General features: G+C 43.6%; 1 protein-coding gene across 3 annotated transcripts in view; it reads left to right on the forward strand.

Annotated features, from left to right (window-relative positions):
• Positions 1–2,549: 2,549 nt before the first annotated feature.
• Positions 2,550–12,311, forward strand: part of LOC117387568 (NACHT, LRR and PYD domains-containing protein 3-like) — a 157,510-nt gene continuing 147,748 nt past the window's right edge. The window contains exons 1-10 of one of the 3 annotated variants that reach the window (XM_033985098.2): positions 2,550–2,761; positions 3,563–3,637; positions 4,235–4,318; positions 4,386–4,455; positions 6,960–7,158; positions 7,246–9,031; positions 9,278–9,451; positions 10,227–10,400; positions 10,961–11,134; positions 11,997–12,043. In XM_033985098.2, the coding sequence (XP_033840989.2) occupies positions 2,688–2,761; positions 3,563–3,637; positions 4,235–4,318; positions 4,386–4,455; positions 6,960–7,158; positions 7,246–9,031; positions 9,278–9,451; positions 10,227–10,400; positions 10,961–11,134; positions 11,997–12,043 (2,857 nt within the window). In that variant the 5' untranslated portion in view covers positions 2,550–2,687. The remainder of the gene's footprint in view (positions 2,762–3,562; positions 3,638–4,234; positions 4,319–4,385; positions 4,456–6,959; positions 7,159–7,245; positions 9,032–9,277; positions 9,452–10,226; positions 10,401–10,960; positions 11,135–11,996; positions 12,044–12,311) is intronic. The other 2 variants (XM_055229695.1, XM_055229696.1) reach the window with 2 other exon arrangements.

The following is a 12,311-nucleotide window of genomic DNA, read 5'->3' on the forward strand; positions in this document are numbered from 1 at the left end:
CTCCTTCCTCTCCTTCTCTCTTAATGTCCTTGATTACTACTACTACTACGAATACTACTATGAATACAACTACTACGATCAATACTACTACTACAACTACTACTGGTACATTTCAGTACTCCTGTCTCCTTTATATCCTTTCCTACATGTTATTTATGATTATTTACTCTACTCCTGCCTCTCCTTGTCTCTCTTAATGTCCTTGGCTACTACTACTACTACTACTACTACTACTACTACTACTACTACTACTACTACTACTACTACCAGTGCACTTCATATTAAAATACTATTATCTCCTTTCCTTTCAGCTATTTTTATAACAACTGTTTACTCTTCTCCTTTTCCTCCTTCTCTCTGTTAATGTCTTCAGCTACTACTACTACTACTACTACTACTACTACTACTACTACTACTACTACTACTACTACTATTACTACTACTACCACCACATTGCTCCTTCCAACACTATTCTCTCCTTTCCTCTGAGCTCGTTTTATGATGACCGTTTACTCTCCTCCTTTCTCTCCTTCTCTCCGTTAATATCCTCAGCTACTACGACTACTAATACTTCTAATACTACTACTACTGCACATTCCAATACTCCTATCTCCTCTCCTCCGAGCTCGTTTTATGACGACTGTTTACTCTCCTCCTTTCTCTCCTTCTCTCTTAATGTCCCCGGCAGAAGAATGTGGCACAGGGGAGCGTCGCGAGCTGCGTCTGTCCAAATGGATGGCACTTTTCGGCATTTAGCACCTGAAGCTAATTAGCTTTGCAGAGATTGTGCGGTGAAAAACGCCTTCACGCCACATTAACCCTCGCACATTCTCCAAGAGCGGGGAATTAATAGGAAAGATTAAAGTTTAAGGAGAGAAGAGGCCGCCACAGAACACACAGCCACCCCCCGCCATCCAGGAAGCCATCTTGGAAATGTTTAACTACGGTTCGTTATGGATGGAGATATAATAATGGGATGTACTGGAGTCGCAGAGTTCACTTCAACTCAAGTTTGTTTCTAAAGAGGATTTTAAACGACTTCATCTTCACAGAAAAGACAACAAATACACAGATAACACGATACATGAGAAAAGAACATGAAAACATCAGTACAGGGCTGCAGGAACTCCATCAGGTTTAAAGAGGACCCATAGAGTCGCGCGTTTAAAGAGGACCCATAGAGTCACACGTTTAAAGAGGACCCGTAGAGTCACACGTTTAAAGAGGACACGTTTAAAGAGGACCCATAGAGTCGCGCGTTTAAAGAGGACCCATAGAGTCGCGCGTTTAAAGAGGACCCAAACTAGGACTAAACCAGGATTAAACTAGGATTAAACCAGGACTAAACCAGGACTAAATCAGGACTTAACCAGGACTTAACCAGGACTTAACCAAAACTAAACCAGGACTAAACCAGGACTGAACCAGGACTAAACCAGGACTTAACCAGGTCTAAACCAGGACTAAACCAAAACTAAACCAGGACTGAACCAGGACTAAACCAGGACTAAACCTGGACTAAACCAGGACTAAACCAGGACTAAACCAGGTCTAAACCAGGACTAAACCAAAACTAAACCAGGACTAAACCAAAACTAAACCAGGACTAAACCAGGATTTAACCAGGACTAAACCAGGACTAAACCAAAACTAAACCAAAACTAAACCAGGACTAAACCGGGACTTAACCGGGACTTAACCGGGACTAAACCAGGTCTAAACCAGGACTAAACCAGGACTAAACCAGGTCTAAACCGGGACTAAACCAGGACTAAACCAGGTCTAAACATGTAGAATCATGATTTTCCTGAAGATGTGAGACGGGGTTCTACTTTGTTGTTTAATGTTTAAATGCAGGTCGTGTGACGTAGTTGAAAGTTTAGTTTTGTGCGTTGTTTGTCCGTTCCGTCCACTGTGTTAAGTGTTAAAGTCACACTTTTAACTGTAGGGGCCTTTGTGTTTTCTGTTTTATTTGTCTGCTGTTTTATTCCACATGTTTCTCGTTTGATCGTCCTGTGGGGCTTGGACCTGTCTGTGACTCCATCGTTCTGGGCTCACTGCAGCAGAAACTCTGTCTGTGGTTGAACCGTTTGTTGAACCTGTGCAAACGTAATAAAAACCGACACGGACAGTTTTCTTGTTACGTTTTGGTTTTATATTACAGATAACTTCCACAAATGCAAAAAGGGACGATTCAGAGCGTGAAAAACAAAAATGAAACTTATAAAACATGTTTATACTTTCAAAACAATAAAAGGAAACATGGATCTAAATATGTCATAGTTTTTAATCTTTTTTATTTCTTTACTACGTCATTTCATATTTTCTGATCTGATCTTCTGTGTTTGTATAAAACGTAGAAAGCTGTGAACATAAAAAAAAACAAAAGCCGTACGAGAGGGCGTGTGTAAACTGACAAGTTTCAACAAGTGACTGAATCACAATCAACTGTGAGTTTGAGGAAGTCGCTTCACCGGAGACGCTCCTTCAAAACGAGAAGTACATTTTAATATTGTTTATTTTACAAGTTGTAACAAAGAAGAGACGGGTTTGAGACGATCATCAAACTTGAAAGACTTTTAAGAGAAGATGGCGTCCGATAAAGAGCGCCGTTAACCCAGGACCTGCTGCTGACGTTTATGTTTGACTTTGGATGTCATGTGTTTTTATGAGTAAATGAACAGAACATGGATGAGACGGAGCGCACGGAGGAACCAGGAGCCTTTCCCTCCAAAACGACTCACCTCCCCGAGCCTCAGAGGTAAGAGATGAACGACCCACCGCTGTTCTCCACGTAAGATCATTCATAAAAACATCTGAAACTTCCACAGACCAGCGTCTTTTGAGGATCCGAGTTGTGAGAGTGTGTGAAGCAGGGCTGAAAGTTCACATACAATAAATTTTAAAAAGCGCATAAGCTTTTTTCAGTCAGAAGTTCACATCCGTTTGATTAGTATTTGGCGCCTTTGCCTCGGGTCAAACGTTTTGGATATCCTCCCACAAATTTCTCACAATAGTTGGCAGGAGTTTTGTCCCATTCATCCCAACAAAACCGGTGTAACTGAGCCAAGTTTGTGGGCGTTGTTGCGCGCGCAGGCCTTTTCACGTCTGCCTGTAAATTTCCAGTAGGATTACCATCTTGTATATAGTGCGTGTGTGTATAATGTTTACGTTTCAGTTGTGTTCTTTACTTTCCTGCGTGTGTTTCGAGCTTATGAAATGTGTCTCTTTCTTTTTGTAGAGAAATTGCCATTATTTTTGTGTTTTCTGCGTAATCCATCAGTCGTCGAGGTAAAAGTCAAAAGTCAAATCTGTCAACTGGACAAAAAGTTGCTGTATTAGATGTGTATTTTCTGTAGATCTGTATTATTCTTTGTTGATTGGTTTGGGGGAGGGGCCTTGTACGGTAAAAGGGACCTCCCACCACCACAAAGGCAGTGCGTGTAAATCCGTGCACTTCTGGGAATAAAGTCTCCAACGCCATTTTTGACCAAGAACCTACTATGCCCTAGAAACGGTTTAACTGAAAAAATATGACGTGAAAAATGTGAAACTTCCACAGACCTGAGCGTCCGAGCTGCGAGAGCCTCAGGAGTGACCAGTCTATGGGGAATCCTATATCGTTTGAGACAGAAACGTAAGTCTCTACAAATAATGTTTAACCCTCCACCACTGTTCTCCATGTCAGAGCTCAGACTAGAGCCACTGCTCCAGACCTGCTCCTGGGACCTGGAACTCTATCGTACGACTGATAAACTTTAGAGACGAGCCACAGGGTGAAGCCAATGACGTCTTAGACTGGACATTTAAGGGTCTTTGTAGGGTGAGTTAAACATATGCAGGGTATCTGGGCTCTGGTATAGTTCTGGACTTTAAAAGCACAGTACGTAACATTCTGGAGATCGCACATCACCCGCACGATTCCATGGAAATAGAAAGTTAAAACCGTACTTCGAAACGTTCAGATTGTTTTTTTACGGTTTTATGCCATACTGTGGAAAATAATAGGAAGAAACAGCATTTTTATAGAAACAAGCAGGAGGCCCTCATCTAGTCCAAATAAGAGTCAGGTTTGTGGAGATGCGAGCTGGCCCACAGTAAAGACACATGTTTTTCTACCTCATTGTTACTTTTCCAAACAAAAACCCACTACACGCTACAAATGTTTTTTACTGAAATATATGACATGAAAAATATAAAAACTATTCCATGAACAAATCTGAACCTTCCACAGTCCAGACTCTTTTGAGCGTCCGAGCTGCGAGAGCCTCAGGAGTGACCATTCCATGGGGAATCCTATATCTTTTGCGACAGAAACGTAAGTCTCTGTGAGCGATGATTACACATAATGTTTGGAGGGTATTTGTATTTACTCTCTCTCACAGAGTGGAGCAGCGGCGTCCAGAGGTCTCCAGTGGTCAACACCATCAGGCACAGCTGGACTCCATATTTAAGGTGCATTAGACAATATATTTATTTTAACGGATTCTTTTTCAGACTAAGGTTTAGTTTATTTTCATACCTGAGACTTTCGACTGCTCACTAACGCTTTTCCTCAAACTGGTCACGTGATGTCACTGTGACGTGTCTGGTCAGCTGATTTAAACAGGTTTTGGCGCAGTTTTTGTACCGGTGGAAGCAGGACGACAGCGCTATCTGCAGTCTGACTTCTTTAGGACGGAATCCCAGGTGCGTGAGAGTAAAAAGGCCCCCTCGTCCCGGTTTAAAGTCCCGTGGGCATGCTTCAGTATTCCAGTCACCTCCTTAATCCAGCAACGATGTTTGTTTTTCCTCTGTCCCAATGATGTTCGCTCCGTCTCAGTCCATAACGTGGTTCTCTCTTTTGCAGTGGTCGGAAATGTCTGATTTGAGTTGCTCCTGTTCTGCTTTGTGTTTGGTTCCTCGTGTACTCGTCTTCACTGTTTCCTTCTCAGATTCTGGCCTATGTTCCTTTTTCACGTACTCAAAGCCCTCCCTGTTTCCCTGATGTTTGTTTTATTAAGACATTCAGGATATTTGGTATATGACATTACAGTTGGGCTCCTGTTCTATTTTATCTTCTGGCCGGACGAGGAGTTTCCTGAGTTTTCCGTACGGTTTTACTGGTGCGTGTTATTTTCACTTTAAACCGGGATGAGGGGGCGTTTTACTTTCACACACCTGGGATACTGATACAGTCCTGAAGATGTCTGACAGCAGATGGCGCTGTCGTCCTGCCTCCACCGGTAGGAAGACAGCGCCAAAACCTGTTTAAATCAGCTGACCGGACACATCACAGTAACATCACGAAACAACTCTGGGTGTGGTAATGGCAGGAAAATCAGACCAAACAGTGCAGGACTCAGGAAAGGATTACAGTGTTTATTTACAGATTGTGAATTACAGTTCAATAAGGTGAGTTGATCTGGCGGGGAACAGGAGACGGGGTGCGGGTCAGGATCCAGGGGCGAAGCGGGCGGAGCAGCGGAGCTGACAGTGCGGGCAGCACCGGGGCGGGGAGCAGAGCGTGAGCCGGGGTCCGGGGACATGGAGTGCAGGGACGGAGACAGGGCGACCAGAGCCAGGACAGGGAGCAGGGTGCAGAGCGGGGTCCAGAGACGCAGAGTGCGAAGAACAGGACGAGACGAGACGGTACCAGGTCGGAGAGACAGAAGGAGCGGAGCCGGGAGCGCAGGAGCCGGGAGGGTCCAGAGAACCGGATGTGACCACGCGGACGATCTGGCACCGAGTGTCTGGTCCTGGCTCCTCTTATCCACGGCAGGTGGTGGTAATTGCGCTGATGGGCTGCAGGTGCGTGCAGGAGGAGCCAGGGGCTCAGCCCAGCACCGGCTCCGGCAGGTGGGGGAGGGAAGGAACAGGGCAGGAGAGAAAACAGGGAGCAGGAATAGTGCGGATCGTGACACTGGGGAAGATTTGTATACTTTTTTCTAATTATTACTTGGTTTGTTACACAGACCATATAAAGAAATCGACTAAGTGAGTGTGACATCACCCATAGCTTTTGGTTCCAGTCAAATGAAGCTCATCGAGGCTAGCAGTTATAGCGGACAGGTTTGAACCTAGTTCCATATTTGAAATTCCGACCGCGAGTATTCAATTCAATTATTTTTGTAACGCCCAAAATCACAACCCGGAGGAAACCCATCCAGACACGAGGAGAAACATGAAAAACTCCACACAGAAAGGCCTGGGCGACCCGGGGATCCAACCAAACCCTTTTGCTGTGAGACATGAGTGTTTCCACTCCATGTCGAGCAACCAAAGAGCCAATCCAGAGCGAGGCTGTTGAAGGTAACACCCCTTTACCAACCACACCTCTGGTTTAGCAGTGAGCAGACACGTAGTAACGCTGTCAGTCAAACCTGCTGCTAACACTAGCTGGAGCGGCCTCGGGCAAAGAAAGTGCCTATTTGTCTGTTATTAATGAATATATCTTGAATCATGGACAAAATCGTATAATAAACACACCAGGATTGTGTAGAGTGGGTTTTAAGACCAAAATGATAAGGTTCACTGCAGCAGTTGCAAAGACAGGGGACAATTTTTCAATGTAAAGTGAATTGGAGCCAGAGTCGACGGAGCTCGGAGCGTGCCCATGCTCACTTCCTATTTGGAACGTGGTGGCTAACAGGCTAGCTATGTCCGTTTATATATACAGTCTATAGTTTTGTGGGATAATACCTAATATTCATCAACCTGTGTCATCAACTGTCATTAATTCCATATTCTGTACCATTGTATCTGCTGTGTTCAACCAGGAAGCAAAATTATAAACTTCAAAAACATTACAAAAAAATGTATTACTTTTAAATGTAATTATATTAACTATGTTTTAGAGAAATTAGTAATCTAATTTATGCACTTTAAGGTCTATCAGTTTATAAATGTTCAGAAGAATGAGAACTTCACACAGATCTGACACTGACTGCATTTGTGTTGTTTATAATGTGTCTGTTCAGCTTCTGGAGGAGGACATCTTGACTTTTGTCCAGAAGGAGCTGAAGAAGCTCCACAAGGTTCTGAGTACAGATTACCCAGAATGCTTAGAGCCAGAGGAGGATGAAGAGCAGAGGAGCAGCAGTGAGGCTGTTCTGAAGATCACACTGAACTTCCTGAGGAGGATGAAGCAGAAGGAGCTGGCTGAACGTCTGAGGAGCAGTAGGACCATTTAACACATTTAACAAGGTGCTCACAGTCGTTTTATATTCTCTGAGACTCAGGTCTGTATCTGTTGTCTTCATTCAGGGAGTTATTCTCAAGTTTATCATCGTAAACTGAAGTCTAACCTGCAGCAGAAGTTTGAGTGTGTGTTTGAGGGCATCGCTAAAGCAGGAAACCCCACCCTTCTGAATCAGATCTACACAGAGCTCTACATCGCAGAGGGAGGGTCTTCAGAGGTCAACCAGGAACATGAGGTCAGACACATGGAAACAGCCTCCAGGAAACCAGACCCAGCAGAGACACCCATCACATGTGAAGACATGTTTAAAGGCCCAGCTCACACACATGGACCAATCAGAACAGTGCTGACAAAGGGAGTGGCTGGCATCGGGAAAACAGTGCTCACTCAGAAGTTCAGTCTGGACTGGGCTGAAGGCAAAGCCAACCAGGACATACAGCTGCTGTTCCCGTTCACTTTCAGAGCACTCAATGTGCTGAAGGAGAGAAGCTTCAGCTTGGTGACACTTGTTCATCACTTCTTTAGTCAAACACAAACAGAACTCTGCAGCTTTGAAGACCTCCAGGTGCTCTTCATCTTTGATGGTCTGGACGAGTGCAGACTTCCTCTGGACTTCACCAAAACCAAGGCCCTGACCGACCCCACAGAGTCCACCTCACTGCACGTGCTGCTGGTAAACCTCATCAGGGGGAGCCTGCTTCCCTCCGCTCGCCTCTGGATAACCACACGACCTGCAGCGGCCAATCAGATCCCTGCTGAGTGCGTCTCCATGGTGACGGAGGTCAGAGGGTTCACTGACCCACAGAAGGAGCAGTACTTCAGGAAGAGGTTCAGAGACGAGGCCGACACAATCATCTCCCACATCAAGACGTCCAGAAACCTCCACATCATGTGCTACATGCCAATCTTCTGCTGGATCGCTGCCACAGTCCTGGAGTATTTGTTGAAAAGCAGAGAGAGAGAAGAGCTGCCCAAGACCCTGACTCAAATGTATATCCACTTCCTGGTGGTTCAGGCCAAAGTCAAGAACATCAAGTATGAAGAAGGATCTCAGACAGACCCACACTGGAGTCTAGAGACCAGGAAGATGGTGGAGTCTCTGGGAAAACTGGCCTTTGAGCAGCTGCAGAAAGGAAACCTGATCTTCTACGAGTGTGACCTGAGCGAGTGTGGACTGGACGCTGCAGCGGCCTCAGTGTACTCTGGAGTGTTCACACAGGTCTTTAGAGAGGAGCCAGGCCTGTACCAGGACAAGGTCTACTGCTTCATCCATCTGAGTGTGCAGGAGTTTCTGGCTGCTCTTCATGTGCATCTGACCTTCATCAACACTGGGATCAACCTGCTCTCACCAAAAACACAGAAATCCACAAAGTTCAGTCTGAAAAGAAAACTAAAGCATCTTCATCACACAGCTGTGGACCAGGCCTTACAGAGTCCAAATGGACACCTGGACCTGCTCCTCCGCTTCCTCCTGGGTCTTTCACTGTCGACCAATCAGAGCCTTCTAAAAGGTCTACTGACACAGACAGAAAGTAGCTCCCAGACCAATCAGAAAACAGCTGAGTACATCAAGAAGAAGTTGAGTGAGGATGTGTCTGCAGAGAGGAGCATCAACCTGCTCCACTGTCTGAATGAACTGAATGACCGTTCTCTGGTGGAGCAGATCCAACAGTACCTGAGTTCAGGACTTCTGTCTGAAGGTGGACTGTCTCCTGCTCAGTGGTCAGCTCTGGCCTTCATCTTACTGTCATCAGAAGAAGATCTGGACCAGTTTGAGCTGAAGAAATACTGTGCTTCAGAGGAGGCTCTCCTGAGGCTGCTGCCAGTGGTCAAGGCCTCCAACAAAGCTCTGTGAGTAACATTTGTTTAACAGAGGATGGTTTGATTCAACTTCTACATAAACAATGGCTTGTTTCACAAATGTACTCGTGAAACATCATCTATGTGGCAGCTTTCCAATTTAAAGCATGCATTCTCTGCACTCGCACTTCATCCTTCTCGAGTCTTGTGTTCTTAGCAAGAAATGTACTTGCTGAGAACACAAACACATACTTGTCTTCTTGAGTATTGGGAAATGATTTTTTTCTCTCTCTCCAGACTGACCCACTGTGACCTGTCAGAGAGAAGCTGTGAAGCTCTGTCCTCAGTCCTCAGCTCCCAGTCCTCTAGTCTGAGAGTCCTGGATCTCAGTCACAATGACTTGAAGGACTCAGGGCTGAAGATGTTGTCTGTAGGACTGAAGAGTCCTCACTGTAAACTGGAACAGCTCAGGTTAGAAAAATAAATATTCTAAAATAAAATAGATATTTAGAATAGAAATTACATTATTATTACTATATGTAATATTTTTCAAGTTACCATTTCTAGGCATCTTTACATTTTTGTTTTTTCTTCATGTATTATGTAATTTGAATTTCCTTGATTACAGAGTACTATTTAGAAAATGTTTTTCAGAACTAAGCCCTGGGATGAGAATCATCCCGACAAGGAAGTACTTCAATTTTGAGACCCCAAAAAAAAATATTCAAAAATATTGAATTTGTCATACTCTGGCTGGTGTGGGGAAGCCTCCAGTGCCTTTCTAAGTTTAATTTTATTTATTTTCATTTATATCCATGAAATGATTTCTGCCTTTGTCAAGGTCAGTCTGGCTTCTTTATTTTGACCATTTTAAACCAAAACCTTAATGTGAATTTGGTTATAGAGTCAAATTTATTCCTGTGAGTTTTAAGCCATGTTATAACGCTGTTATCTCCTCAAAAACAGAATGAATGAAACAAAACACAACGTCAGGTCTGTTTGTAATGAGAAAACAACATTTTAACACTGATCAGAAAATAGTGTAATATGGGCCTTTTCAACAACATTTTACTGAGGACAATAACCTTGACACAGTTTATATTGTTCAATTCTATTTATTTTCACTTGGTAGTAAAATCAAAATCACACCAGCAAATCATATGTTTCACTGTGTAGGAACGTTATATTCTTCTATTTTCCAACCTCTTTTTTGTACTTCAGTCTGATGGGCTCTTGTCTCCTCCAGACTGACCCACTGTGACCTGTCACAGAGAAGCTGTGAAGTTCTGTCCTCAGTCCTCAGCTCCCAGTCCTCTAGTCTGAGAGTCCTGGATCTCAGTCGCAACGACTTGAAGGACTCAGGGCTGGAGATGTTGTCTGTTGGACTGAAGAGTCCTCACTGTAAACTGGAACGGCTCAGGTTTGGAGATTTTCATCACCTTCACCTTCATGTAATGTTCTTTAACTCAGGGCGTTTGCAAAGCATAATTAATAGATATATTTACTGCTTACCTGATGTTCATGCAAGTATACAAATGTTTAAAATTGTGGCATTTTAAAAGGTTTTAATTAATAGTGCTGAACCTTGTCATGCTCATGTAACTATAAACCCCCCCAGGTTTGTTTACGTCTTAGGTAAGGCTCCATTTCATCTTCGAATATCAACAGTGAACTGGTCTACCCTTACCTGAACATTTTCTAAGGGCCCCTTTGTATGTATCTCACTTTAAATTACAAACTGTACTTATAAATGTACCTAGCTAACCTGCTAGCCACTGGCCGCGTTTCCGGCTCCTTCGACTCTACTTCCTGCTAAAATAGCAGGAAGTAGCTCTATATTGGCTCTTGGATGCTATTACACTGTGATGCTATGAAAACAATTTATAAATCAAAGGCAGAAAAGGCATTTTAACAGTAAACTGAGTTCCACTAGGCGGCAACCTTCTCAACAGCATGTTTCTGTTTGTTTTGGGTTGTTAGTTTATCACATGGTCTGATCTCAGAGGAAGGTTGTGCTTCTCTGGCCTCAGCTCTGAGGTCCAGTCCCTCCCATCTGAGAGAACTGGACCTTAGCTACAACCATCCAGGAGACACAGGAGTAAAGCTCCTGTCTGCTCTTCAGGAGGACCCCCACTGCACACTGGACACTCTCAGGTATGAACAGCAGCCACACATTCATCTGAAACACTCGTTGCCTTTAAAACTTTGTTGGCCAATTTGAAAACTGAACAGAGGAAGTAAAAATGTGAGCCTTGTAAATATAATTCCTTGTAAAAACTTCCTTGTAAAGACACAACACAATAGGCCCATGCATAAATGTTCAGCTGCTCGCACAGCTTTAGACCAAGTCTATTTTCTTCTCTGCCGGTGTCCAGCCAGATCAATCTCCACAGGTCAAAACGCACCAAACAGGAAAGGGAACGTGACCTATGTCCAGATTTAAATACAGTCTGCACAGACTTTATCTTCATCAGATTACTTATAATAGATATTTTTGCAAGTTGTTAACTTTGACTCTTATTTTTCACACGTTGCTGAAACACTGCCTTATGAAAATGTTTACTGGACTTGTTGAGGTAACAGTTCGATGCCTAAGTACCCCCTAGAAAAAGAAAAAGGATGTGTAAACTGATGTGAGCTGAAGAGTGCTCTTATATAACACAGTAGTGATCTGCACTCCTGTTTTAGGATAAATGCTTACTTTGGTCTTAAAAAAACCCTTTTATTTCACAAACTCATGGTCTCTGGCGTGCTCTTGTTAAGCTCCTCGCGGCTCGCAGCCCTGTGTGGTGAAGGGTCGGTGAGCGAGCGCTCGTGCCCTCAGCTGGAGACGATTCCTCTGATGTTTCACAAATGGACTTTTACTGTAAAAACTCAGAAACAGAATTTACTTGGTCACAGCAAACCTCATTTTAAACCATGTTTTAGAATGTGTCACTTTTTAGAATCCAAACTGGTCCATCGTTGTTCAGAGTGACACAGACAAAACTGAAATTTCTTCTCTTTTTTCCTCCAGATTGAAGCCAGCTGGAGCCTGGTGCATCAGCCCAGGACCTAAGAGGCGTAAGTGTTACTTTACTATAGTTAAAAGAAAACAAAAAAAAATCTAAACTTTAAACATACTTTACTTTATGGACAGCTGCAGTGCTTGTCCTTCTCTCAGTCAGGTTTATGATGAAGTCTCCTGAAATAGTTTTCACTTCAGCCGAGCCTCAAGGCCAAGAAACGACAAAAGTGACAAACCAGGGTTCAAAGCAAAGGCCGGTTATTATTAATAATTAAAAAAAGTTATTTTGAGTTTAGTTTTTTATGTCTTCATTCTTAGTTTTGA

The sequence above is a fragment of the Periophthalmus magnuspinnatus genome, chromosome 19 (genome assembly GCF_009829125.3).
Source record: "Periophthalmus magnuspinnatus isolate fPerMag1 chromosome 19, fPerMag1.2.pri, whole genome shotgun sequence".
NCBI classification, from domain to species: domain Eukaryota; kingdom Metazoa; phylum Chordata; class Actinopteri; order Gobiiformes; family Gobiidae; genus Periophthalmus; species Periophthalmus magnuspinnatus.